This window comes from Talaromyces marneffei, chromosome 1 (genome assembly GCF_009556855.1).
Source record: "Talaromyces marneffei chromosome 1, complete sequence".
NCBI lineage: Eukaryota > Fungi > Ascomycota > Eurotiomycetes > Eurotiales > Trichocomaceae > Talaromyces > Talaromyces marneffei.
The window spans coordinates 1,860,294-1,885,566 of NC_072348.1; the positions used below are offsets into that span (position 1 = coordinate 1,860,294).

Here is a 25,273-nt window from a genome sequence, read left to right on the forward strand (position 1 = left end):
GTGGATATTTTTCTGGTTTAATTACTTGTACTGGACATTTGCTTTCTATATCCTTCATTTCTATTAGATATTTATTATTTGGAATACATTCTTACTTTTGAACTTCAACTTTTTACTCATACTCAAGACTTTTCTTTGGCCTACTCTTGCTCAAGACCTCAAGGCAAAGGCTCCCCTTCCCATCTATTGGGCATACCCCTGGTAATTTTAGTTGCAATTGAATCCCTACCGTAAGCGTGGAGTTAATGTAGACGTTCAGACGACTACTTCACACACCTCATAACGTATTATTTACACTATGCACATTTTGGAGACAATCTAATTTATCTATGTTCGTTAAAGAATCTCTAGGTATTTAACTATGTTCATGAATCAGAAATAATCATACAGGCAAAGCAGAACGGAACCAACTCAACCTAGGAACAAGACCAGGGCAAATCAAGGATCAACATCATAAACAATCTCATCCTTCCCGGGTACAAAGTCCATCTCCTCCGGATGGCCCGGCACACTATGCCTATAAGCCCAATCAACCATGCCCCTCCAATCCCTACATTTATGCGGCGTATTAAAATCCGGGTACGGCCTGTGTTCGCGACCACGCACGAATTTGTAGCCCACTATGCCCGGGTCGGCGTGGCACATTATTGATTGGCGCAGGGTTTCGAGGCAGTGGTATAGATGCATTTCGAGGACGTGCTGGGGGTCGCGGAATTCGTCGCCGTTGTTGTCTTTGTAGTGTGGGTAGTTGAACCAGACGGCTTTGCGGAGGAAGTTCTATTTTCAACGTCAGTCGCACCGAGTACCGGTACCTATTAGGGCTGTGCGCTCCCGGAAAGGGTATCTCCTTCCCGTTGTGGTAATTTTTTTCTCTCTCTCTCTTCAAATTGATGGTGCGGCACGAAGATCCAAATCAGAAATAGAGATTATGGACTCACTACACAGTGCAATTGGTGCGTCACCTCCAAAGACGCCATGTAGTCACCACTTCCCTGATAACCAGCCGGAATGCGAACGTCGCCTTTGTGCAGTCCAGCTTTTAGGGCGATTTCTTCGGGAAGAGCGAATACGCCCACTAACTCAATCAGCATTTCATAATGTATTTTAGCCAAGCCAAGCCAAACAAAACCAAACCAAACCAAACCAAACCAAACCAAACCAAACCAAACTTACTATTGTATGATATCTCGTCCCATGCTTCGTCGACCTCTGGACCGGGTGGTTGACGATATACAGAAGGCCAGTTGAGGCTTCCGTTGGTAGTGACTAGACGTGGAGTTGTGTCGATATCTTGTATCAAGGGGCCTAAACAATCAACTATCGGTATTATATCAAAATGTTTGGCTTGCTAGAGCTAACTATAATATGTCGAATGCTCAAAGCACATATCATCGATCGCATGACTGTGTCTCTTCCGAAGAGTGCTCGTCACGATCATAACAAGCGCAATGCACACGACGGATAGCCATACGGAGATCAAAACTCCCTGCTTAATCTCAGGTGTAATTAATGTCGCATTCGCATCCCGCTTCAAAGAGCAATTGCAACTCTTCTCCCGCGAAAGGAGGCCTTGCTCATCCTCCACATCTGGTTCACTATGAGATGTTGTATTATCTGACACTTGACTATACCCCCTGTTGAAGAGTTTCCGCGTCCTCTCGAAAGCCATATTCGATCATCAACGAAAGCTTTGGTAAGCTATGGTGAAACAAAAACGATGGCTGGAAATCGCGGAAGAAAATGGAAGAGTGCAAACGAGTAGTAGTGAAGTGACTATGGGGAAGAGCGAGTCATCATCGACGGATTCATCTCAACGGTCATTGTAGACACGTCATAAGTAGAATTAAGAAAGTGGTATTATTGAATTTTGATCTGATGTGAACTGACTCGATAATCGAGGAATGGTGTGAACAGCCGTTAAACCCGGGGCCTATCTTATCCCATTCACCACTCATCTAATCGAATTGGCAAGATACACTCCATTTTCTCCAAGGTTTGCCGGCCATACGGGCGAGTTTGGTAGTAAAAAAAAAAAAGACGACTGTCGATCTCTGGAAATATCCCGCGCGGTACTCCTTTATGCGACACCTTTGGAAGAACTAAGAATGTTTAGACAAAGAAGGCACGGGGCTTAGTCTACCTAACTTTGAGGAAACTCATTGTCCGTATTTCAAGGTGCATGGATGAATGGATGTACTGTACCCCAAGGCTGGAATTTTACCTTATGACTTGCGCCCTGGTAATAATGTCAACTACGAGGGGTCGATCAAGCAATATTATCATGCATAAAAGAAATAATTGTCTCATATCCCTCCTATTGCGGCAATAAACGAGTATTTTACCAAAACAACGCTCCCCATACCTATGGTAGATACGTGAACCAGAGTCTACCCTCCGATTCATGACAAAAGGAGTATGGAAGATTTCTTCCAAAACATAGACCGACTATGCGCATAGGTGTTGTTTTTCCGCATACATGAATGATGGAGGATCTCCGTTCTTTGATCTCGCAAGTAATGTGAGATCTTTCTGATTACCCGAACAGGAAGTTACATATGCTGAATCAAGTCATGGCCCTCTAAAATGACTTGAATGTTTACGTCGCCACGGTACTTGTGTATAGATACCCCGCTTTTCTCTTGGTATTTGTTTGAATATCAATGGCCTGAGTGAGACCGAACGAAGGGACTTTTTGTCTCGTCTTCAGGGCTATTTCAGAGACAAAATTTGCAGCAGTTCTCACTCGCTCAATAAGATAGATCTCACCTCTTTTCGTCATTAAACTCACTATCAAAATCACAACTCATTCAATCTACAGGATCTTTTGATCAGAAGATTGCCGTTAGGATGTTGTCAAAGACCATTATCGCCGCCTTGTTAGCGACTACTGTAACTGCTCTACCGTCCAACATCGGTATGTTCATACTCTCGTTTCGGAAAAGTTGATTGAATATGATTGCTAATGTTTTGAATTCAGCTGGGGACTCCCTTACCGAACGAGATCCTGGCTCTCTCTCCAGAACAGGACCCGTTGAGAAGCATGACGGACAGCCTGACTGGGTTCAAAACCCAAAGCTAATTGACCACCCCGGAAAGCCTTCCACACCTTTGAAGCGGGATCCGAACTCTCTTGTCACGTTCTATATCCCTAAGGCCCCAGCTCTTGATGCTGAGGAGGAATCTGGCGATATTGACAAGCGGTTCTACATCTACCATCGTCCTCCTCCAGGTCCAGAGCCAATTGGCGAGGCAATTGATGGGGTGGTTGGAAAGCGTGACATAGAGCCTGACTGGATTCAAAACCCAAAACTAATTGACCACCTCGGAAAGCCTCCCACACCTTTGAAGCGTGATCCGAACTCTCTTGTCACGTTCTATATCCCCGAGGTTCCGACCCCTGATGTTGATTGATAAACCCGGACAACCTTTTATATATTCATAGGATGCCGGCCGACGGGAAGTGTGGCAAAACCTGGTGATGCTGAGAGACTTGAGGATGAATTACACACCAGTTAAGTTTTGAGTTGACGCTTTTTTTTTGTTCTCTTCTATTGGTTCGAGGAGGCGAGGCTGGCCAAAGCCATTTGAAATTGCCCAGTCCTGTTAATAGTTAATAGTTTTGTATCTATATAGCTGACTATACAATGCTCAAATGGCTAGACAGTGTTAAGATTGCTGTAGTATTAAAGAGTGTTAATTAATGTTGTAGATACACATCGCAACTGCGTAAGAATTGACAACTTCCCTTCATGCGTGTCGTATGCATGCGGATAGACAAACTTGACCTGTATTAGGCCTCGGCCAGTATCAAGTGAACAAAGAATTCCTTTTGCTCCCTATTCTAAAATCGACGAATTATAGCCGGTCTCTAGTATCTTCCTATCGAGGAAGGTTTCACAGTCCCTCCCTCCTAGTATAAACATTTCCTTAAAAGAGCAGCAAGATCGACGCAGACCTTCCCTCATGCTCATCTTGTTTCATCCGAGACTTACGAGCGAGAATCAAGATGGGCCACGAAATGAGCTTACTGAATAACAAGTTGTCCCATCTCCTCCTACTCAGCACATTCAGCGTCCTCATCCTTCTTGTGACCATTGACATCTATCTTTCCGTGCTCTCGCCAGCAAGGTGCAGCTTTTCGTCCAAGCCTTCTTCACAAATTGCCTCTTCGAGTCATGACATTTCCCACGGAGGGAGGCTGGAGGTCGAGGATGAAATCTTAGGTTTGGGCCAGCAAGGCAAACATGGGATTGTCTTTCACAAACTTGAGGCTCTGGAGGACATGAGCGCCGCAGGTGACGAGAAATGGGATAATCTGTTTCCAGGTGACAGCTATCTGTTCCTCAATCCAGAGAATGCGTCGTTCCCCCAGGAACCTTGGGGTGTTAGCATGTTTCATGGGCTACATTGCTTGCAAGTCTTGCGGAGCAAGATTCAAGAATTCGAAGGACGGGTTCTCGGTAGCGAGCCTCTTGAAAAACAAGGTCAACGTGGGCATCACCATGCTGAATCAGATGATTCCGGCATCTCTGATGCACATTATTTGCATTGCTTCTCCTATCTTGCGCAGGTAAGACCAACTACCATTACCAGCAATCTTATCGGAAATTCTATGCAGAAAACTGATTTGTTTTGCTTTTGAATAGTCAATCACATGCACGGCTGACGATACGCTGGAACCTCCACATATAAATTACTATAGAAATGGTAGTTTCAGGAGCTATACCATAGATGGCATTGGTACTTGGCATCAGTGTCGTGACCAGAGTCTCTTGCGGAAGAAGATGATAGAGAGTAAAGAAAGCTTACTCGAGCGCTGGGATTACCAGGTCGGGGATACCGTGCAGAGTGTCTGGGGCGAAGTTGAACGCATAAATGTATGAATTCATGTTTTCTTGATCTAGTTGGTTCGTCGTAAAAACTTGAGAAACTGCTTCGATGGTTTTGGTAAGAGTGAATGTTGGAGATAATAGCGCTAGAACTACCAGTAATCGAGATAGTATTCCTACGGAATCGGAGACATCGGAGTGCAAGATAGGAGATCGGAACTGTGAGGATTTCACATATAAAAAGGATCAACTAGTCCAGTCAGATAGGGCAGTTGGACCGCCCTTACTACCGACTATGCTTCGTGATACGGACCGTAGTGAAACCAACACAACCTTAATGCGAAACTAATTTCTCTCTCTTGAGCGTTATCTCGAATAGATTTATGACAAGCAGCTTGGATTCGCGTGTCCTTAAAGCGGTAACTTGGGCATCTTTGGTAAATTAGCTGGACAATCACCAGACTCATGATCACCCGATTACAATTACAAGGTGACTTTCCATTTTGGGTCCATAAACGACCATTGAATTTGATTGAATTTCGCATAATCATGAATTTTGCATATCATTGCCGTATGCCGAAAATCGTTATGTCGACAGTAATTAATATGTGGAGATGTCTCTTGTCAGGGCTATGGAGCCTCGTATTATGCATAACGTTATGTCTTTCCACGAACGAAATTATAAGAACCCCAAGCAGCCAGCAGGAAGTCATGAATGTAAACAAGCTTCTAATAATATCACTGATACACTGGTTTACCGATAATCACGTCCTTTCTCAAACAGTAAGTTGTTAAAAAAGTCATATTAGCCCTCAGAGCAATCTTGTCTAACATGTGTGCCAGATCAAGGAACAACCCCACTGAAACAATGTCCGGAAACAATTACTCCCTCCATTCCATTGCTGCTGCATATGCCTTAGGGCTTGCCCCCCATGGCTACTATTTCGTTAAGATGATGGCCAACGCAAAGGGCCAGGCGAGCAATATCCTGTATGTAGTCGCCCTCCTGATGACAATCGGGGAAGGGAATGCTAACGCACGGATTCCAACAGACCACGGGAGAACTTAACAAATCTGAAGGGTCGCATCCCAGGCCATGTATGGGACAAACTAGCTAGGGCACGTGGAGCGCATTTGAATGCTATGGAGGGTTTGCCTGTATTTGCTGCCGCAATGGTATGTCAATGTCTTAATTACACTTTTTCGGAGGGAGAGCTTTTTAAATCCATGACTAAATTTGGCTTTAGCTCGCAGGAAATTTGGCAAAACTCCCTTCCAGTGAATTGAATACACTTGCCTTGGAGTATGTCGGTGCTCGGCTCCTGTATACTGCTGTCTACCTTGGAGTTCGATCGGAAGCAGCAAGCTACTTGCGCACTGGTGTGTGGGCATGGAGTATCTCAATCCCAATATGGGGTCTGATTAAGGCGGGGAAGATGTTGAATACGTCTGATTAAGTTCCTTGCACTTCTTTCTGATGTACACAAGTTGCTTCGTTCTTTGGCCCTAAACTACATGTATAATTGAATCACGTCCCAATTCAGAGCTCAGAGCCTTGCATAGTCAAAGCCTTCTTGCCTCTCTTCTTCCTAGCTTGATTACTTCGGACTACTACTTCCGTTTCGAATGCCCACCACCATTTTTCAAACATGAGCTGACCAATCTCCCACCCACATGTCTCAAAGGGGTCGCAGCTATCCGGTCGGACACCCTCACCGCTATCATCTTCCATATCTTGCACCAACTGAACAAGGCCCATGGGGCTTTGTGCACTTTTCGGCCGTAAGTGGGGTGGAAGGTTGAATACTCGAATTAATTTGTCTCTTGTGCTTGGCCAGGGAAGCAGGTCTAAAATGGGGTGATGTGGAATGAGGATCTGAGTAGTGGTTGGACGAAGGTGGGCTGGAAGTATAGCAGATGACGAGTCGGTATTTATTGTCAGGGACGGAGTTTGCAGTGAGGGAGCATGCGATGAAGGTGACGAGGTTGCAGAATCCGGAAATGTGTGGCCCTGGTAAAACGGGCTATTTGCGCCTAGATCCCATATGAGATCCGCAATGTTTAATCGTTGCGCTATTTGTAGAGCTGCTTTGAGAAGGACAAGGGACGGGACCTCTAAGAGGCGATCATCAGGAAATGTGAACGTTGCAGCTTCAGACGTTTGAAGCTCGCTGGAGATGTCCACGTCGCAGGGGAAGGTAGTATCATCACACATGCGAGAATGACTACCTACCCCATTCCCGAGAGTGAATATGTCCACTCCTGACCATGTATCAAATGTAGGTAAGGCGAAAGGGTCGTTAACTGACTCAGAGTACGGCTGGAAAGGTGACAAAAAAGAGACATCGAATTGTTCAGAAGAGATAACAGGCTGCGCGTCTTCGCCTCCGATGCTACTATGTCCCTGAGATATAGCAGATTCCGTTGCGGTGACATCGTGAGCTGGACCAATATCAGACTCATTAAGATCGGAAACCAACACTTGGGACCGGTCAGACTTTCTCTGGGTCAGAGACGTTGATGGCTCGGAACCACTTAGTGCAGGATTTTCACCGTCGGCTTTTAACTGAGACTCTAACAATCTCAGACGCTCCTTCTTTCTTTGTCCTGATACAAGAGATTAGGGGAATGTATGAGAAATGGGTGGTCTGGAGCATCTTACGGTATCTCCTTTGAGCTAGAATATTCAGTACTCGCTTACGCTGAGCTGCGTCTTCGCCAAGTTCTGGGACTACCAGATCTCTGCCTTTATTTTTTCCAGCCATTACATTTTCAAAAGTTAATATTATTGGAAACATGAAAGGGTCTTTGGCATCAAATGACAAGAGTTCGCAACTGAGAGAGAAACTCTCGCAGGACGATAATCCAGTAGGGTGTAGCGTGTTCACTAGGGTAATATGGGTCAAAGTTTTACTCTGTAAAAGCCCACCAATTACTCCGCAAGACGCTCTCTCTAGATTAATTAAGCCATAGTTGAATTGTTACATGATTGGACGCTCATACGAAAGGCCCACCCAAAACTTCGTATTCTCAATATCCTTGGATGCAACGGACACTCGGAAACTAACCCTAAGGACATAACGTTAAGTATGACAACGACATAACGAATTCAAAGAGAATCCATTACGAACTTTGGCTGGATTTTTTTTATGTTCCTAAGATTTCTATAAAAAGGATGGCAGCACCGCTTGAATCTCCTTCATCAAAATCAGATCAAGATTCACAATCAAGCATACTCGGACTCCGAATACCAGACCCTAGCCTGCCTATTACCATTGAACACAGATTTCCAACGCAATTCCGAACAACATGCCTTTCTTCTCCAGTCCTTTCGACGGCGCAGAACTTTTTTACCGTGACTATAAACCAAGTTCTCGAGCTACCACGTTTCATGCGAACCCACAGTACCAAGAAAACGATGATCGGACATTAGTTTTTATTCATGGTTGGCCGTATTCTTCACTTGCGTACGAGGAGGTTATCGTACAGCTCTGTGAGACTTACAGATTCCGATGCATTGCCACAGACCGCAGAGGTTTTGGCAAAAGTGAGTGGAATGGGCCTTGTATGGCTAATTTGAAGGATATCGACTACGATGTCTTTGCCGACGACACCATCCACCTAATTTCATCTCTTCTAAAACTAAAGTCATTCGTTCTGGTTGGCTCAAGTATGGGCACCGGCGAGACTCTTCTGACTTGGTCACGAAGCACTTATGTCCGAAAACGCTGCAAAGTAGGTCTTTCAACTTGTATGTCTGTTACCGTTATCAAATATCTAAGAATAATCGTACCCTAAGGGCTTTGTGTGGGTTTGCCCTTCAATGCCACATCCAATTCAATCGGAGCAAAACCCCTTGATGGCACCACAGGAACTATGGGACGATATTGTTGCTGGATTCAGAAACTCAAGAGCAGAATACACAAGAACCGCACTTCCTGCTGCTCTCGTACACGACGAGGCTACTCAGCTACCTCCCTCGGTACGACAGCGCTACGAATATATTGTCGGCGAGGCTGATGCGATTGGCGTTGAACAATGCGTCAAGATAATCACGACTTACGATTTCAGGCCCCTGTTGGAGAAACTTGCAAGCCTCGAAGGCGATCAGCCCGCGGTGTTGTGTCTCCACGGGCAATTTGACCCAGGAATGCCGTATGAAGCGAGCTCGAAAGTGATTGGGGAAATTGTTCCGCGAGCGCAAGTGAAAGTATACGAGAGAGCGTCGCATGGTGAGTAGACCAAACACAGGTAGCCTTCAGTGAACCGCGTTGACTGATGATATGGATTACAGCTCTACAAATCACAAATCGCGATCAACTGATCGATGATATTGTCAACTTTTTCCGAAAAGTTTCAGTCTAATTCTCGATCAGCTTATGGGTGTTTTAATCTACTATTTAATTTAACGTCTTGCAGTTGTTATTTAAATGATACTGTTGGTTCTACAGGGTCCTAGAACGCAGCTAGGCTTGCTGTAAGGCTAGTCCAACGAACCTACAATGATGAATTTGATCAAGAGGTAAAATAACTTCAAATTGACAACTGATTTCCAGAGCTAAGTAATGGGCGAACGTAAGGCATATATAGACCAGAAGGTTCGGTCCCAAATAGGCAGTGTATCTAACAGCATGATGAGGCATATAAACGGAGGATAAATATGAAGCTATTCCCAGATCATATGCAGACTACCTAGGCATATTGATATATAATCCGATGCTCGCTGAGGATATCCTCCGGATCAACGTACTATCCGGATACGGATATTGCGCAGGAACAGACAGATTCGCTACATTTAGCTTAATGTCGACTAGGTTTGTTCCGACTGATCTATAAACTTCAACTGTACATGATAACAACAGCCCAGGAATGGCTACTCGATTAAATAAAGTAACAGTCTCAACCCACTTCAACATTCTCCTGCCATTTGTACGGCATCCGATGTATAGAACCCTAACGGGCTGTTGGACAGAATGGCGCTAGTACCAATCGGGATAGCCAAAGGACAATTTGGATAGGAAATGGAGTGCTAGAAAACGACATTTCTACACGGAATCAGAGACATCTGAGTGCAAGATAGGAGATCAAAATTGCGAGGATTTCATATATAAAAAGAATCAACTAGTCTAGATAGCAGGCGATGGATCCAATGCAAGACCTTTTGCTGAGTTAGTGCTAGCGCAGTAATTTTTCCATTAGTGAACTAGGGTTAGGGCTACTTATTCGTTTTCGGCAGAAAGCCGCGGCTGAGGTCACGTGGCGGCTGAGGTGGAATCACATTCTCGACCGAAATTATTTCTCTCTGACGACAACCTCTCACATGCCTGGATAGCGGCTCTTTGACCGTGGCCAGCTAACAGCGGGTTAAGAAGTCCATTCCTATTAACATACCAATGGAAAAGTTCTCTCAATTTCGAGATCGAGGTATGTATTGTATTTGGTTGAAGTGAACAGATTATAGCTTCATGAGAGAGGCCGAAAATCTAACAAGCAACGTCATATTTCAGGCTCCGGCATTGCACCCTTCCTCCCCATCCCCACGCCACGATCGGGCTATGCTCTGCCACTTCACATATTTCTATTCTGCTTTCGCCTCCCACTACTCATATTCGTGTGTCTGAGCTACTTCGCCGTCCTACAATGGCTCCCGATCGGTTTGCTAGGAAAGAAGGCGTCGTTATGGTGTATACTTGGTGTTCCTAGTCTCTGGTGGATTGATCTCCAGGTTGATGGCGTGAAGAGAGGGTTCGTTTCGATCTTTCGCGAAGCTGTATAATTCAGCACTAATGTGATTTGTATAGACGCCTTGCCAGCCAACGAGCCCGCCTTCCCATATCCAAATGCATCATCGCCTCTTCCTTCACCTCTCCCATCGACCCAGTCTATCTCGCTGCCGTCTTTGACCCCATCTTTACCGCATCGTATCCCAACACGCGCAAAGTCGAGCGCCTATCACTCCTACAGGCCATTCTGCGATCGTTCTCGTACCCTCTAGTCAACCCACCGTCAGACACACAGCTTGTCGAGCTTTCCGAGCTTCTCGAGAAGGCTCAATCTCGACCCATCGTCGTATTCGCTGAATGTACAACGACAAATGGCCGGGGTATCCTTCCCCTCAGCAGGTCTCTCGTATCCGTACCACCGCGCACCAAGATCTACCCGGTCAGCCTGCGCTATACCGAGGCGGATGTAACTACACCGGTACCTGGCACATACATCACATTCCTCTGGAATTTGCTCAGTAAACCGACACATTTTATCCGTGTGCGCGTTGCCGAATATGTTACGACTTCATCTAACAATTTGTCACCGTCGTCACAAGCCCAAAGCACAGGCACGGATTTCTTTGAGGACGATGAACCCACCTCCTTCTTCGAGGAATACGCTGGCTCGAACGACGACTCTGAGTTGACGAAGAGCGAAATCGCTGTGCTAGACTACGTTGGCGAGTCATTGGCTCGTTTGGGCAGGGTTAAAAGGGTTGGGCTAGGGGTAAAGGAGAAGCAAGATTTTGTGGATATCTGGACGAGGAATAAGCAACACCGATGACCGCTTACGTTCAGTGAAGCAAGGCTTTGAAAGCATTATAGATAGATATTTTTTTTATTAGATATGTATTATGAAAATATTTTTCTTCAAATGTTCTTCTTCTGTATTGGTCATTATTACTTGGGAAAAGGTCCTGCCTTGTTCCCAGGGCAATAGAGGTTGACAGCATCACAGGAAGCCAATCTATAAGCCAAATCATTAAAGCATTATGCATAACCCAAAAACAAGCTCACATAACTCCACGTTCAACTGCAAACCAAAGGGGTATAGTATACTGCAGCCTAAATCAATCAATCCTACACAGCACTCGACCCAACAACAGCCCTAGTAGCCAAGTGCTCAATCCGTTGGGCATACAAGTCCATCGTATGCATCAACGGATCACCGAAAATCAACCCTCTGAGCTCTGCATCGGAAGCAGTCACGGCTTCAATTGAGATATCCGAAGAAGAAGTTGTTCTTTTTCTTTGGCTATCTTTCCGTTGATTATCTTGATGCTTCGATCCACGAGAGGAAGAAGAATGTTTCCTTGTTCGAAGGACGATAATACGTCCTGCCAACGAGAGAGTCGCTTCAGGGACATTCCATGCTGGTTTGCCTTTGCCTCCAGTAATCGTGACCTTACTATCGTTGGAGCAAGAAGGCAGCTTCAGTGACGACGTAGGATGCGGTCGCGCATAAAGTTCTAACAGACTCTTGACGTAGGTCTTGTCTGCTCTAGCGACCGGATCGCCCTCATTCACAAATCCGTAAAAGAGGTTCTTTTCATACCGTGTCTTCCCGGTTGGTTTCTGCAAGGGTAGTAATGAAATAGGGGGTGCGCCGAAAGTTATGCAGTGAACCCTTTTGAACAGGTCCTGCAGTTCGGTCAATTCGCTTGTTACCGTTTGCGATAACATGTGGCAGTACAGAAGCGCTGCTACTGCTCCGCCGGCGCTATGACCTGTGAGAATCAGGGAACATGTCGCTCGTCGAGGGTTTTCTTGAAGTAAATCTCGCAGTTGCGCGGCAACGGGTTTAATCATCTTTCTAGCAACACTTAGAAAACCCGCATGACACAAGTTTCCTTCGTCATCAAGGAAATTAGTAGGCGCAGTAGGCTCAGTCCGGATATTGACAGCCCAGTCTTGAAAGTTTTGCGTCCCTCGAATGGCTAGGACGATTGTATTCTTCTCATCAAGAGGGATTGATTTCAACACAACAGTCTTTGTACCACGTCTCCAGTCTCCCGAGATGAAGTTTTGACGTTCTTTGCTTGCTGGTTTCTCGTAAGCTCGTCGGGAGTAAGTTGATGCAAGACAGATCAGGGGCCAGGTAGCAAAGTAGAGTTTCAATGGAGGAAGTGCAGAGGAGGTGTAAGCGTTGGCGTAGTGGTAGACCTTGGAGAAGGGGTTGGTTAATGTTCCTGGTATGCATGTAATAGTCGCTGCATTGACATTGTTTGTTGAGGACGAGGGTCGTCGTCTGTGGTCTCTCTGCCTCGAATAGTTACGATTCTTCTCTGATGAAGTAGGCGGATCTGTCAGAGTCACAGATGATGTAGTAGCATCTGCGTTGTCAAAAACCTGATTCTCGGCCATCGCTATATTGTACGTTAGATCAATGATTTAATGTCATTATCTCGAGAGCTACTTACCCAAATCCGTTGAATTGACTTGATATGTCCCATCATCCATCGAAGTAAGAACATTATCCAACCTCATAGCCACAGCATCGAGCGCCCCTCCATACTGCTCCCTAGTTGATCTGGGACTTGCTATAGAATCATATACTTCAACTGCGAGATTCCCTGCGTCATTCAAGGTAGCCGCAATTGAACCAACCTGCAGATATGACCGCCACGGGCGTTGCTGTGGTCGTGTAATTGCCGCCGCTGGTGGCTGAGCTTCGACATGGTGTGCATAATACACAGGCATCACTGGGTGTTGATATGGAACAGGATGTGTACAGTGGTGTACAGGTCGGAAGGGTAGATTTATCAAACTTGCATGATAGTGTGGATGGATATGGTGGGTATGAGTCGGAATACCATTACCATATGTTGTAGCAGGCGGAAGAACCGCATTTAACGTGGACTGTGCAGGCGCATTCGCTGTTTCTGGCCCATGGATTGGGGATTGACTCTGTGGTATTGGAGTTGGAGGCAGGGTTTGATAAGGTGGTGGCGGCGTGCGTGGAATTGGCCCGGTTTCCATTTCGGACGTTGTTCACATACAATCACGGACAAGCTTGAACTCGCAAACTTCAAATCGATGAAATCGTATCAATATGTTTATTCATGTTCCTGCATAGACGATTCGTGAGTCATCGGGTAGACAGTTACACAATTGAAACGAAAAGAGAGAGAGCCTCGTGAAGATTGATTCTTGCTGAAGTTCACCTGATCTGCGCAACCTACTAGTGGCGAAGCAGCCAACCACGTCGATGGGTTGCGACTTCTTCCCAGTCAAGCACGTGAAAAATCGAGTGCACTGCCTCCTCAAGGGTTATTCTGTCTTGAACAATTTTGACAAGTAGACTTGTATCAACTGGTACCTCAACTAGTTGTGGGGTTTCTTACTTCTTCCATGTTTATTCATATTTGTAAATTCATGTATGTTGATATTGATATTGATAGACGTGATACATATATTTTCCTTTTTCAGCACCCAAGAAGAACGCTTGCTTCGACTTTACACAGACACCAAACGAGAAAAGAACAGAATCAGGTTAATCCAGAAACAATTGAAAAGTAACCCCCTATCTGCGATTTTGTGAAAGGGTTTTCTGCTTCCTGTACAGCTCCCCAAACACACAATGACAGATTCGACAAAAGTATCTTAGCCGCATCTAATTATTGAGTTTGGCTTTGAGTGATTCAATCTCGGCAGCGAGATTTTGCATCTGTTCGGCTTGGGATGCGATGGTCTTGGTCTGCTGAGCAATCAATGCCTTGATCTCGGCAATGTCATCGGACACAGAGTTCGAGGTAGAACTAAGGTTCTGGGAGGGAATCTTGGGTGTTTCGATGGTTGGTGTAGAAGCTACAGGGGTGGTGGCTTCTTTTTCTTTGATTGGAGATGGTGTTGACTTCGTGACTACGGGCGCGGCAGCCGCCCTCTCCACTGGCTTGGTGACTTCTTCAAAGCTGGATGCATCGTCGATCTCGTCTTCCTTCTCATCATCGTTGTCAGCAAATTTGTCGACCATTGCGGCCATCGAGGCACCCTGATCTTTCATTGAGGGGGCGGGTCGGACTGTGACTGGAGTTGGCTCAGCGCGGACAGGTTCAGCAGCTGCAGGCTTAGCGGCCTCAGCCGGCTTTGGCGCATCGGCGGTGATGGTAGATGTTGGCTTAGATTGAGTTGGGTTCACCTCCTTGAGTCCAGTACCGTCATAAATACCCTCCATGGAGATCTTGGGTGGGATAGCCTCCTTTCCTGCTTGCCATTCGGAGGAGCTCATAGCAGGCGTAATACCAGTGGTAGGAGGGTAAATATCGTCTTGGAAGTTTTCAGACCGACGAGGCACGATGAAAGATATCGGCTCAATATAGCTGTCGGCCACAGACTTGTAAATTCGGACCACTTCGTTCTGATGAATGTTGACACCACGCTTGGGCATGAAAGCAAGACCTCGTTGAGGATCGCTTGATTTGTACTCGGAGAGGACCTCAAATTTATCGTTTTCGTACTCGAAGTAGCGAATGTTGCCATCACTAAAATAGTTAGTCCCGGACGAGCTACTCATCAAAGCAGCATGGATTTGAAGTGAAGAGGAACAGATCATAAACCCACCCTTTACCAGCCAAATATAGACATTGAGTACCCTCATCCCAGAAGGGAACACAAACACCGGAAATAGAGTCCAGAGTCTTGAATCCACTAATGGGTTCACGCACCGCGCGAGTGTCCCAGAGAGCAAGCTGACGATCACTCATCTTCGAGAAACCGGTGGTGACAATGCGGTCATGTTCACCCATCCACACAGCTCGACTGTTTTTAGCTCCAGAGTGGCCTGCCGTTTCCTGCGCAGGGCGCTCTTGACGAACATCCCAAAGTCTCAATTTCTTGTCACGGGATGTTGTCACGAGAAGTGATCCATTGGCGCTCCAAGACTGAGATTGCACGATATCGCCTATTTTCAACGTATATTTGGCGGCACCTGCTTCAATATCCCAGATTTTGATTGTGTAATCTCCCGATGCTGTCGCAAGTACGTTCTCGGCGGCAGGGTTGAATAAGACGTGTCCGACTTTCCTGTACCGGTTGTCAGCCATGATGCATGCAATTGAAATGACTCGCAGCTGCTGACTTGGGGTGTCCGCTGAGTTTCCCAACAGGGGAGATATCTTGAACCTGGTCGGCATCAACGTCGGGGCGAACGGTGAAGTTGTCGGGCACACGCCAGAGGAAGACCTATAATCTTAGTAGATGAACAGTAAATGATGGAGAGACATAGTTTACCTTGCCATCATCAGCACCGGAGGCAATCAACGAGTCATTGAATGGATTCCTAAGGGTTCCGTCAGCTTTGCGATGATCATCAGATGTTTGCTTTTGTAGGGCCTACCAATCGGTGTCAAGCACAGCAGCCGTGTGTCCTCGGAACAATGGAATCTTCTCGGGGAGCTTTCCTCGTTCTTCGAGGGGGATGACTGCGAAGGCGCCGCCACCACCGGCTTCCCAGTTCACTGCCAGGTATTGCGGATTGACCTGACACGCGTTAGCAACATCGGATAATAGGGCAGCCTTCGGTGTCGCACTTTGAGCAGGTTGGTATCCCAAGCATTGCGGGACACTCGCAAGTTATCATAGCATTGTTCCTATTCGCAGAAGATGAGTGATCGTTCAATATATCCGTGCAATTAGTTTGTCGAATCTAGGCGTACTCGTCTTGTGGGTTGGCCAAAAACGTGTCCTACTCAGGGGAGGAACGTTAGCTCGTGCACAAGGGAACGGGGGCAGCAGTGATAGTACTTACGATACTTCGACGAACGGACGAAACGACCAGACATGATGGTGGAAACAATAACGGACAAATTGACGAACAGAAATGAAGACAGTGGTCACCAGGACCTTGAGACGCAAATGAGGTTAGGGAGATTGAGTGTACAAAGGAGCAAGCTTGGAGAGTCTCAGCCTTCGCTGGCAGATAAGTTGGCTGGTGCCAGAGTCCAGGGGTCTAAGCCCACCATCTACGTAGTTGCCGCGCAGCGACGAGCTTTAGGAACACTACGGATGCGCCTACTAGTTGATGATGATTTCTGTTGGTATAGACATTGAGTTATTGTTTTATATTGTATACTGTCAGTTTTAATTGAACATACTCATAGTTCGTTTATAAGGAGACCAGCAATACATCACGTGGGCGACGAACTCAGGGCTTCTCAAAGAGGACTAGCCAAACGGCTCAAACATGCCCCTCTGCTGGCCTTAGGCGCCCAGGCAGCAAGGCTCAAGCTGCTTGCCCGAACGGGTGCTGACTAAGGCTGTCAGTTTGTTTACTTCGTTCTCTGGGTAACCGCCTTCCCTAGCTTAACCCACCGGGTTTGTTGATCTCGCTCAATTTGATCATTTCAGCGACTCTCGGACCGTGTTCATTGCCTTGCCCATCACGTCCAGCGACGGATACAACAAACATTGACAGCTACCCTGCTACGGAGGGCAAAGGACTAGCACAAATTTGCGCACAACCAAATACACCACCGCCATCTGGTCTTCTCGTGTGATGTTGTTGTAGCTTGGTGTTTCGATTCTCCTGTCGTCACCAAGCGCCCATTCTTGCTCCCCGCATTGTTTTGCTCCGCCCAGAACACTCATGGATGAGAATTCAGTCAACGTACGATCGATATTCTTGGTTCAATGGCAACGACTAACAAGTGATACACATTGTAGATGGAATCACGACCAATTAGCAAGTCGCGAATACCGCAAGCTGGATTGGCTGAAATGAATTCAGCGAAAACAAACTCGCGATCTGGTTTGAAAGCCCCTGGGTTTGCTACTTCTGGAATCAAGCCCTCAGGCATTGCGAGTGTGTTTCAATGTTGTCTTCTTATTTATTGTGCCTGGTGTCTAACTCGTCACAGAAGGGGCCACGGCGAGCAATCTCCATCAACCGTCCGCATCTACCTCCAGAATACCCAATGGCCCCCCACGTACTCACGCCAGAACGAACTCATTTTCCTCGTCGGTCTCTACCCGGACGACCCAGTCTAGAACCACGTCGGCCTCTTCATTTTCTCAGACTGTCGGATCGGGCTGTCGAGCCGCGGCTTCGAGACCTCAGACATCTATGACACAGCGGAGACCGGGCGCATCCTCCATCGCGCGACCATACACCTCACTCGATACCCATGAGGAGGAATCACCGAGCAGCGTGCTAGGCAAAAGAAAGGGTAGGCACAATTCCTCCAAGTCTTATCAAGTTACCCCTGGATCATACGATAAGTACATGAACTGCACAATGCAATGGGCCCCATCTCCTAGCCCATCTCACACTCCCGATGGCCCGCCTCCCCAACGCAGAGATCTCTCGATAGGTACCCTTATGAGCAAGCTGCCTTTGATAGAACCCAAGGAAGAACAAGTGACACTTGCAAACAAAGCCCGCAAGACCCCCGTAGGCTCTGGAAACACAAGAATACCCCTACGCCAGGCAAAATCTAAATCCCAATTGATACACTCTCCATCCTGTCGCAAGCCCAAGTCTCCTCAAAAAGCACCATCTGTTATAGTACCGTTTCTAACCAAGTCTTCTCAATTAAAAGCCTGGGAACATGACACTAGGCTACAGGAACTCGAAAATTTCGCGGACACATTCTTCAGCAAAATATCTCAAGTCGGTCAGAACAGCGATGTTATGAAGGATGCGATCAATTTATACAAATCACGAGGTACGTATAATGATGATGGCATTAGATCATGTCTGACAGTTTCCAGTGGAGGAACTCGAAAAGAATCGCGACGAGCTTTTGACCAACAATTGTACGCTTCGTATTGAGATGGAATCAATGAAGAGTAAACTTTCAACCGCTGAGGAGGCGCTCAAAATCGCGGAAACTGAACGCGAGATTGCCGCGGACGAGCACGAGCAACGTTTGCGCATCGAAATCGACACCGTTCGCGAGGAAGGTCAAAAGCAATTACAACATTTGATCTCTCAGCATCAAAACGAAATTGAGGATCTACGACGGCGCCATGACAGGGACCTCGACAGCGAACGCAGTACCTACCAACGAGAAATCAGCCAAGTAACCTCACAGAACGCGCTCGATACACAAAAAGTTCATTTGGAAGTGGCGAACAAAGATAGGCAGATTGAAGCTCTCGAGCGTGATTTGCGTGCCGCACATGACGATATCGAGGCCGAGAAATCAAAAAATCGAGAACTTCGTGGCCACTTGGATACCTCTGGTAGCAACACTTTGACTCTGGAATCCTCAATTCGCGCTCTGAAAGCAAGGATTGAATTTCTGGAATCAGGCAGTCAAGAACAATCTCAAGCGTTTGAGCGCCTTCAGAAACAGTTAGAAGACGCTCTTGCTGAGACCAATGAAGCGAAAGAGAAGCTACGTAAGGAAGAGACACTTAGACGCAAACTACACAATCAGGTGCAGGAGTTGAAGGGAAACATTCGCGTCTTCTGTCGCGTTCGTCCACCTCTCAATTTCGAGCCGGAGTCTGATATCGCTCAAATCGAATTCCCCGACGATGCAGAGGATTGCAAGGAAATCGCAGTGATGGGTCCCGAAGAGAGAAGCAGTCTTGGAACTATTTCTCGGAAACAGAACGCCTTTTCCTTTGATCGTGTCTTTGGCCCTAGTAATCAGAATGCCGACGTGTTTGAAGAAATCAGCCAATTGGTTCAAAGCGCTCTTGACGGCTATAACGTGTGTATCTTCTGCTATGGACAGACTGGCAGTGGAAAGACACACACGATGTCGTCTGCGGATGGCATGATTCCACGCGCAGTCCACCAGATCTACGATACCGCAAAAAGCTTGGAAGAGAAGGGATGGACCTACACCATGGAAGGAAATTTTGTCGAAGTCTACAATGAAAACTTGAATGATCTCCTTGGAAAGGCCGACGATTTGGATAAGAAGAAACATGAAATCCGTCATGACATGCAGAGGTGCAAAACCACGATCACGGATATTAATACAGTTACACTCGATTCTCCTGAGATGGTCGAGTCGATCCTCAAGCGAGCTGCTGCGAATCGCTCCGTCGCAGCAACAAAAGCAAACGAGAGATCTTCGAGATCACATTCCGTATTTATTCTGCGGCTAATAGGCCACAACAAAGTAACAGGAGAACGGTGCGAGGGAACCCTCAACCTGGTTGATCTCGCTGGTAGTGAACGACTTAGTCACAGCGGTGCAACGGGTGATCGTCTGAAGGAGACACAGAATATTAACCGAAGTTTGAGCTGCCTGGGAGATGTTATTGGTGCATTGGGCTCTGGCAAGGAAGGTGGACACATTCCATACAGAAACAGCAAGGTTTGTTCTGATCCTATTTGTGTGTCTTCATTACGCTAACTCATTTCTAGCTCACATATCTGTTACAATTCTCGTTGGGTGGCAACTCGAAGACACTGATGTTTGTCATGGTCAGTCCTCTGCAGGCACATCTTGGGGAGACCTTGACGAGTCTCAAATTTGCAACAAAAGTACATAATACACACATTGGGACGGCAAAACGTGTCTCAAAGATACAGAATTAAGCAGCGGCTGACAACGTTTTCATGATATGATACCACAAGTGCCTGTTGGAATGGCATGGCTTTTCCTCAATTGCATCGGTGTTTGGAGTTACTATTTTGTTGGTTCGCTTCTGATTTTTCTATACGACATGTTGCGCTTACGCACTACAACTTATGTAAGATGTCACGTCGTCTTCGCTTCGTTTTGCTTTTTTGCTTTTTGATTAGTCTTGTACATATTTCTGCTGCTGGGCAGCTAACGATTTTCGTGCGAGTATTTTACCATTTTGGAAATGTTCATAGAAATGAGTATATTGATGCTGATTGATTACGATTTGAAGCAATATCATCCAGTATCCGTATGATTCTTATGGCTTGTTGTTGACCATCATCTGAGGTCCTAGGGCTATGGCACCTTTTTACATCAACGTTATGAAGTCACTGGCATGGTGCATGTTACATATATGCATTTTAAAGTGATACTTTATATCAATAAGACCCTCAAGGCTAATCAAATTCCTGAGATCGCTCTACAAAAAACTTACCCTGACCGTCACATAAAAGATCAGTTGACAGATCTAAGAATCTTCAAAGATAGGGTTCTACGCAGCACGTGATGCTTTGCCTTTGATGCACAGCACCTAATGCATATTTCGAATTGGACTTTCCACTTAGCAAAAGTATGAAATGATTCAAACAACCTCTCAACTACTGTAGCAGCTATATTGTTCGTTTAACCAAGTATGAGTTGATGTTTTGTTTAGAGATGCCCAGACTTTAGCCCTACCCTAATCCTGAGAACGGCGATGTTGTGACGTCAAACTTCCATAATCTGCGAAACAAGTTTCTCCTCAAAAATAAATAATATTTAATAAATACATACAACTGTGCTCCTACTAAGCAGCTATTGACATATCTGATCTATTTCGATTATGTTCAAAATGTGTAACTATCTATACATGTACAATATTAGAGCTTCAATATTGCCTGATAGTGCCTTTGAACTATAAGCCCATATTATATCGCCACCCCCTGAGGGCATCTTGGCCTGTCTGCTTTATGACAACGGTGGATTGCGAACAACCATCATCTACCGGTTTGCCATTCATACGGTCTTCCAGCCACATGAGAGCCTGCGGTGTACCAAGAGAAGCCAGAGTCACATGGGTCGTGCCCTTAGTACGCACATATTGTACTCTCGCGCCACCAGGGCAGTAGAATTTTGAGACAAGCTCGTCCGTGTTGTTAACCGGACTTACCTCATCCGTGATAGATTTATAGATATACAGCGGTGTATCCGGCACACGTTGACCCATATTATTGGCGTCGAGCAATACAGAGGCTGGTGACTTGGTAAAGAAGTTTGGATCACTGAAAAATGAGGATATATCCTGGTTCGCATATGTTATAATGTTACCCAGAAGACAGAGGCCTTTTGTTTTGTTAAACAACTCAGCCTTGGACGGCAGCAAAATGCTGGCAACCAAATTGGCGGCAATGGGGTACTCATTTGCCAATCCCTGAATTCCTGGGGGGATCAGTCCAGCAAAAAATCCCTTATTTGTGGTGTATATCGTTTCAAGAAGGTCAGGAACTGTTCCCCCCAGAGCAGCCCCCGCAATTTTGAGCTCCGGAGCGTAAGCTTTCCGCAACTCAACAGCAAATCCGCTGGATAAACTGCCACCAGAATAACCCCATATGGTGATGGTCGCATTTGATGAGATGTTTGTGAATTTAGTCGATCCCAGAGCTGCTCTGAGGTTGTCCAAAGTCACTTGGCCGGAGAAGTGATTAGCCAAGAACGCAGAGTTTCTACCAAGATGATCAGGTATAGCAACCGGCCAACCCTTCTGGAGAGCAAATTTTATCGCGTTTAATTGTGGAAAAGATATGATGGGACCAAGGATCTTATCTGTGGCTTGTTTTAGGAGAAGGGCATAAGATGGTGAGCAATTAGGATTAGCCGCATCTTGTGGCACCTGGTACGAAAGCAACTTGGTCAAGTCTGCGCCGGACGGTATTAAGATGGTAGTTACAGTCGCCACTGCTTCTCCAAAAGTGTTTGTCGTTCGGAATAAGATCTGGTACGCTGCCGTAATATTGATCTGATACGTACTAAACGCTGCGATGGGAGATGACAGTTGCCGATAACGCAAAATGCTGCCCGGCGCCATAATCTCGAATCCCTTAGGAGGCTCATAGAAGGGGTCATCAGCCGGATAGTTAGGCACTGAGTCCCTAACGACCGGTGTGCCGAAAGCCAACAATGGCATCGACAGGCTAATAAGCCAACAAGACAAAAGTTTGAAGTTGACCATTTTTTTTTAGCCCAGGTTGACTTTGACGAGCCCCAACTCAAAACCCAGCGCCAGCCTTCTGTTTATATGCAAGTTGTGAGACTGAGTCCAACGAAATACCGTCTTTCACGAGGCGGAAGTCATTTGACTCGACCCGGAGCACCCATCCTTGTTCTTTTGGTTTGTCCCTAGAACGATATCCCGAAATTCGAATCCCACGGTAAACAACATACCAGCTATTGGTTGGTGTCTGGTCGGGTTTGGAAATGTCACGAAATGTTTCACATTTCATAACTTTGTTCCTTAGATTTGCACAGGCCGTATTGATCTGCTAAATACGAATCTCTACGCAGTAGTGACTGCACAGAGGACCTCGAATACATCTAAGTGGCTTGAAACATCAATCAAAACCATCGGCATCAATCACGATCTTTCTCGAACAACAAGACTCATTGATGACTTCCAACAGTGTATCTGTATAAAAATCAAAGCTACGGGCTTCCAGTTTGAGACCGGCAATCGAGGTTTGTCATTAGCCACATCTCGAGACCTGTAACATGTACTCTGATTTGATAGCCGAACTTTGGCAGCCTCATGTTGGACCTAGATTACGTAGTACCGAGTAGAGGTTCTTTTCTAGAAGCAATATTTCTTCAAAGCACGTGTTTCGATACCAAATCGGCGTTGATAATTTTTGCCGAACTCAGGAACCTTCACAGAAAAAAACACGATTGATGAGCTTAAACGGTTGAGCCCTCGGGACCATGTCCGCCGGAGTACGTCATCAGTTGTCACTGTACTACGTAAATTAATTTAACTAGTGAGTTACTCCGTAAGTTGCTGGTTTATCTCAGCCTTTGCATGCTAAGAATCCTTGCCCTGAGACTCTGGGTTCTACCTATATAATAAATACCGGTAAAGCGGATATAGCCAGATTCCTGATAAACCGTGCCTCGGCTCACAGGTCAAATACGTAACTACTCAAATCAACATAATTTTCAATAAATACAGAGTAAGTCAATTGATTTCGTTCTATTGATTGGGAAATTTGCTATCTATGTTTATCATTGGGCTATGTATACCCACTAGGTGCCTAACATATGTATTTAATGACTCTTGCGAACCGAGACACTGGTAATAATTTTCTTAGATATATATGCCAGGAACCCCAGAGCCTCCTGAATCACCAATCTGTACCATAGAAACATAGAGTCGATCTCATTCTCCATCGTCATCGAAGTTTCTTGCGCATAAAAGAAGCAATGATGTGTAAAGGTGAGCCATCGAGCCCCACGGCGCTGTATCTTGGCTCTTCCTTCCAATAGACATAACCCAGCTTTTCATACCAGATTTCGTTGCTAAATGGAGGCACATCCAAGCCACATTTTTTCCAAATACCTCTCCATCCAGGGGTATCGATTTCTATATGCTTCTTACTAACAGTAGTCAAGGCAAGTGTATGGCAGTGAGGACTTCCATATGGTTCCTGCATTACTAGCACCTCGACTAGATCCATTGCCGCCCGTCCCACTCCCCCAGTTCGATATTCAGGCAGGATGAAGAATGTTTGAACAGTCATAATTGACCTATCTTCAAGAGCAATCTCAGGATCCGCAGGCTCGGTATAAGAGTCAAGAGATATATGGCCTGCTCGGATAGTAAATAAAGTAGGCGATGGTGACACGGCATTGCCGGCATTCTCTTGTTTGCCATTGGCCTGCACTTTCTGCTGGATCATAATCCAGAACAGGGATTTGAGCCTCTTCTCCTGATTTTCGATGAACATTTGCAGAGCCTCATCCGAGTAATCCCAGCCGCAGACGACTCGTTGTTGTTTGAACTCGGCATGTTGAGCAGAATCGTTGAGATTGATTGGCACTAGACTCAACTTTTCCGTGCTCAACAGCGGAGAAAAATCAGTGGAGACCATCATCGTCGGAAGAAGCAAAGTTTAGAGATTGGAAGGCAAATGCAATAATGTGCTTGAATTTCCCCTGCAGCCCTAAATATCTGAACAGGGACCTTGGAGTTTGCGTATGCAATCACTACACTTCAGACAAATTCACATGGGACTGTTAGGAATAATAGAGGAATTCCTCAGCTGAAGTATATATAACTTATGGTTCCCACGAAATTATTAACTAGTTAGTTAAGTTAGTTAACTAGTTAACTAGAGCCACAGGTGACTCACTAACGTAAACACAGGGCGCAAAGATCAGCGACCAATTAGCGTCTGTAATGAGCTTACATATCTGACATAGGGTTAGGGTTCTAATACCAATCACGGAGTGAGACCCCAAGAAACAACATCTTCAGTTGCTTCTTTCTTGCGTATATCTCTGACTACTCGTTTTCTTGCTGACTTGAAAGCCTTCGCTCTTGAAACTGAGCCAGTGCCTCACCAGAAGACTCAATATATATACACTCCCTCAGCACTAGGTGGATCCATTTGGTTGGGAAGGGTACGTACCCATCGATTCCACAATTTCGATATCTTGTGGTCGGACTCAATATTGGTGCTAACATAGTTGCCATGTTGAAAGCAAGCCTCGAAGGCCTAACTAACTAACTACAGGTTCGCTTGTATCTTATGTGATGTAGTAGCTGGCACGGAATAAATCAAGGAATATATTTACCTGTGAAGGGCGGTTCTCTATCTAAGCAACAAACAATACATACTAGTAGGTACAGAGCAGCAATCAAAATTATCTGTTTCTGTATCACAGGCTGGCCGTCAGCCTCATTGACTAGGTACCCTCTTCTTAGCGGCGAATGCGGACATGTGGCTGGTGAAAATCAAATGACAAGGCTGGAAGATTCTTAATTCGAGCTCATGATAATCCAAAAATTTGTGCCATGATCTACCTCCGTTACAACAACCTGCTGGCCACCCATCTTGAGGGCACA

At 45.9% G+C, this 25,273-nt stretch overlaps 12 protein-coding genes across 12 annotated transcripts; 6 read left to right on the forward strand and 6 right to left on the reverse strand.

The window, feature by feature from the left end:
- Window positions 1–438: 438 nt before the first annotated feature.
- On the reverse strand, window positions 439–1,669 carry EYB26_000691 (uncharacterized protein; the record flags this gene model as incomplete). Its single annotated transcript, XM_054260007.1, has 4 exons — window positions 439–777; window positions 939–1,075; window positions 1,174–1,305; window positions 1,360–1,669. 4 exons carry the CDS (start codon window positions 1,667–1,669, stop codon window positions 439–441), a joined length of 918 nt encoding a protein of 305 aa, XP_054115982.1.
- Window positions 1,670–2,847: 1,178 nt separating this feature from the next.
- On the forward strand, window positions 2,848–3,411 carry EYB26_000692 (uncharacterized protein; the record flags this gene model as incomplete). Its single annotated transcript, XM_054260008.1, has 2 exons — window positions 2,848–2,914; window positions 2,978–3,411. The coding sequence occupies 2 exons, from the start codon at window positions 2,848–2,850 to the stop codon at window positions 3,409–3,411; spliced, it is 501 nt and encodes a 166-aa protein (XP_054115983.1).
- Window positions 3,412–4,006: 595 nt separating this feature from the next.
- EYB26_000693 (uncharacterized protein) lies at window positions 4,007–4,642 on the forward strand (the record flags this gene model as incomplete). The annotated part of the gene is made up of 1 exon (XM_054260009.1): window positions 4,007–4,642. The coding sequence occupies one exon, from the start codon at window positions 4,007–4,009 to the stop codon at window positions 4,640–4,642; it is 636 nt and encodes a 211-aa protein (XP_054115984.1).
- Window positions 4,643–5,697: 1,055 nt separating this feature from the next.
- Window positions 5,698–6,286, forward strand: EYB26_000694 (uncharacterized protein; the record flags this gene model as incomplete). Its single annotated transcript, XM_054260010.1, has 3 exons — window positions 5,698–5,819; window positions 5,882–6,005; window positions 6,077–6,286. 3 exons carry the CDS (start codon window positions 5,698–5,700, stop codon window positions 6,284–6,286), a joined length of 456 nt encoding a protein of 151 aa, XP_054115985.1.
- Window positions 6,287–6,369: 83 nt separating this feature from the next.
- EYB26_000695 (uncharacterized protein) lies at window positions 6,370–7,594 on the reverse strand (the record flags this gene model as incomplete). Its single annotated transcript, XM_054260011.1, has 2 exons — window positions 6,370–7,436; window positions 7,492–7,594. 2 exons carry the CDS (start codon window positions 7,592–7,594, stop codon window positions 6,370–6,372), a joined length of 1,170 nt encoding a protein of 389 aa, XP_054115986.1.
- Window positions 7,595–8,138: 544 nt separating this feature from the next.
- EYB26_000696 (uncharacterized protein) lies at window positions 8,139–9,194 on the forward strand (the record flags this gene model as incomplete). Its single annotated transcript, XM_054260012.1, has 3 exons — window positions 8,139–8,564; window positions 8,629–9,061; window positions 9,124–9,194. The coding sequence occupies 3 exons, from the start codon at window positions 8,139–8,141 to the stop codon at window positions 9,192–9,194; spliced, it is 930 nt and encodes a 309-aa protein (XP_054115987.1).
- A 1,028-nt stretch (window positions 9,195–10,222) lies between these two features.
- EYB26_000697 (uncharacterized protein) lies at window positions 10,223–11,378 on the forward strand (the record flags this gene model as incomplete). Its single annotated transcript, XM_054260013.1, has 3 exons — window positions 10,223–10,253; window positions 10,337–10,574; window positions 10,631–11,378. 3 exons carry the CDS (start codon window positions 10,223–10,225, stop codon window positions 11,376–11,378), a joined length of 1,017 nt encoding a protein of 338 aa, XP_054115988.1.
- A 296-nt stretch (window positions 11,379–11,674) lies between these two features.
- Window positions 11,675–13,573, reverse strand: EYB26_000698 (uncharacterized protein; the record flags this gene model as incomplete). The annotated part of the gene is made up of 2 exons (XM_054260014.1): window positions 11,675–12,960; window positions 13,015–13,573. 2 exons carry the CDS (start codon window positions 13,571–13,573, stop codon window positions 11,675–11,677), a joined length of 1,845 nt encoding a protein of 614 aa, XP_054115989.1.
- Window positions 13,574–14,207: 634 nt separating this feature from the next.
- On the reverse strand, window positions 14,208–16,374 carry EYB26_000699 (uncharacterized protein; the record flags this gene model as incomplete). Its single annotated transcript, XM_054260015.1, has 8 exons — window positions 14,208–15,075; window positions 15,155–15,616; window positions 15,672–15,775; window positions 15,824–15,872; window positions 15,930–16,072; window positions 16,123–16,182; window positions 16,249–16,277; window positions 16,341–16,374. 8 exons carry the CDS (start codon window positions 16,372–16,374, stop codon window positions 14,208–14,210), a joined length of 1,749 nt encoding a protein of 582 aa, XP_054115990.1.
- An 803-nt stretch (window positions 16,375–17,177) lies between these two features.
- Window positions 17,178–20,090, forward strand: EYB26_000700 (uncharacterized protein; the record flags this gene model as incomplete). The annotated part of the gene is made up of 6 exons (XM_054260016.1): window positions 17,178–17,198; window positions 17,255–17,393; window positions 17,449–17,757; window positions 18,130–18,255; window positions 18,302–19,866; window positions 19,917–20,090. The coding sequence occupies 6 exons, from the start codon at window positions 17,178–17,180 to the stop codon at window positions 20,088–20,090; spliced, it is 2,334 nt and encodes a 777-aa protein (XP_054115991.1).
- A 983-nt stretch (window positions 20,091–21,073) lies between these two features.
- On the reverse strand, window positions 21,074–22,387 carry EYB26_000701 (uncharacterized protein; the record flags this gene model as incomplete). Its single annotated transcript, XM_054260017.1, has 1 exon — window positions 21,074–22,387. The coding sequence occupies one exon, from the start codon at window positions 22,385–22,387 to the stop codon at window positions 21,074–21,076; it is 1,314 nt and encodes a 437-aa protein (XP_054115992.1).
- A 1,210-nt stretch (window positions 22,388–23,597) lies between these two features.
- Window positions 23,598–24,299, reverse strand: EYB26_000702 (uncharacterized protein; the record flags this gene model as incomplete). The annotated part of the gene is made up of 1 exon (XM_054260018.1): window positions 23,598–24,299. The coding sequence occupies one exon, from the start codon at window positions 24,297–24,299 to the stop codon at window positions 23,598–23,600; it is 702 nt and encodes a 233-aa protein (XP_054115993.1).
- Between the last annotated feature and the right edge of the window lie 974 nt (window positions 24,300–25,273).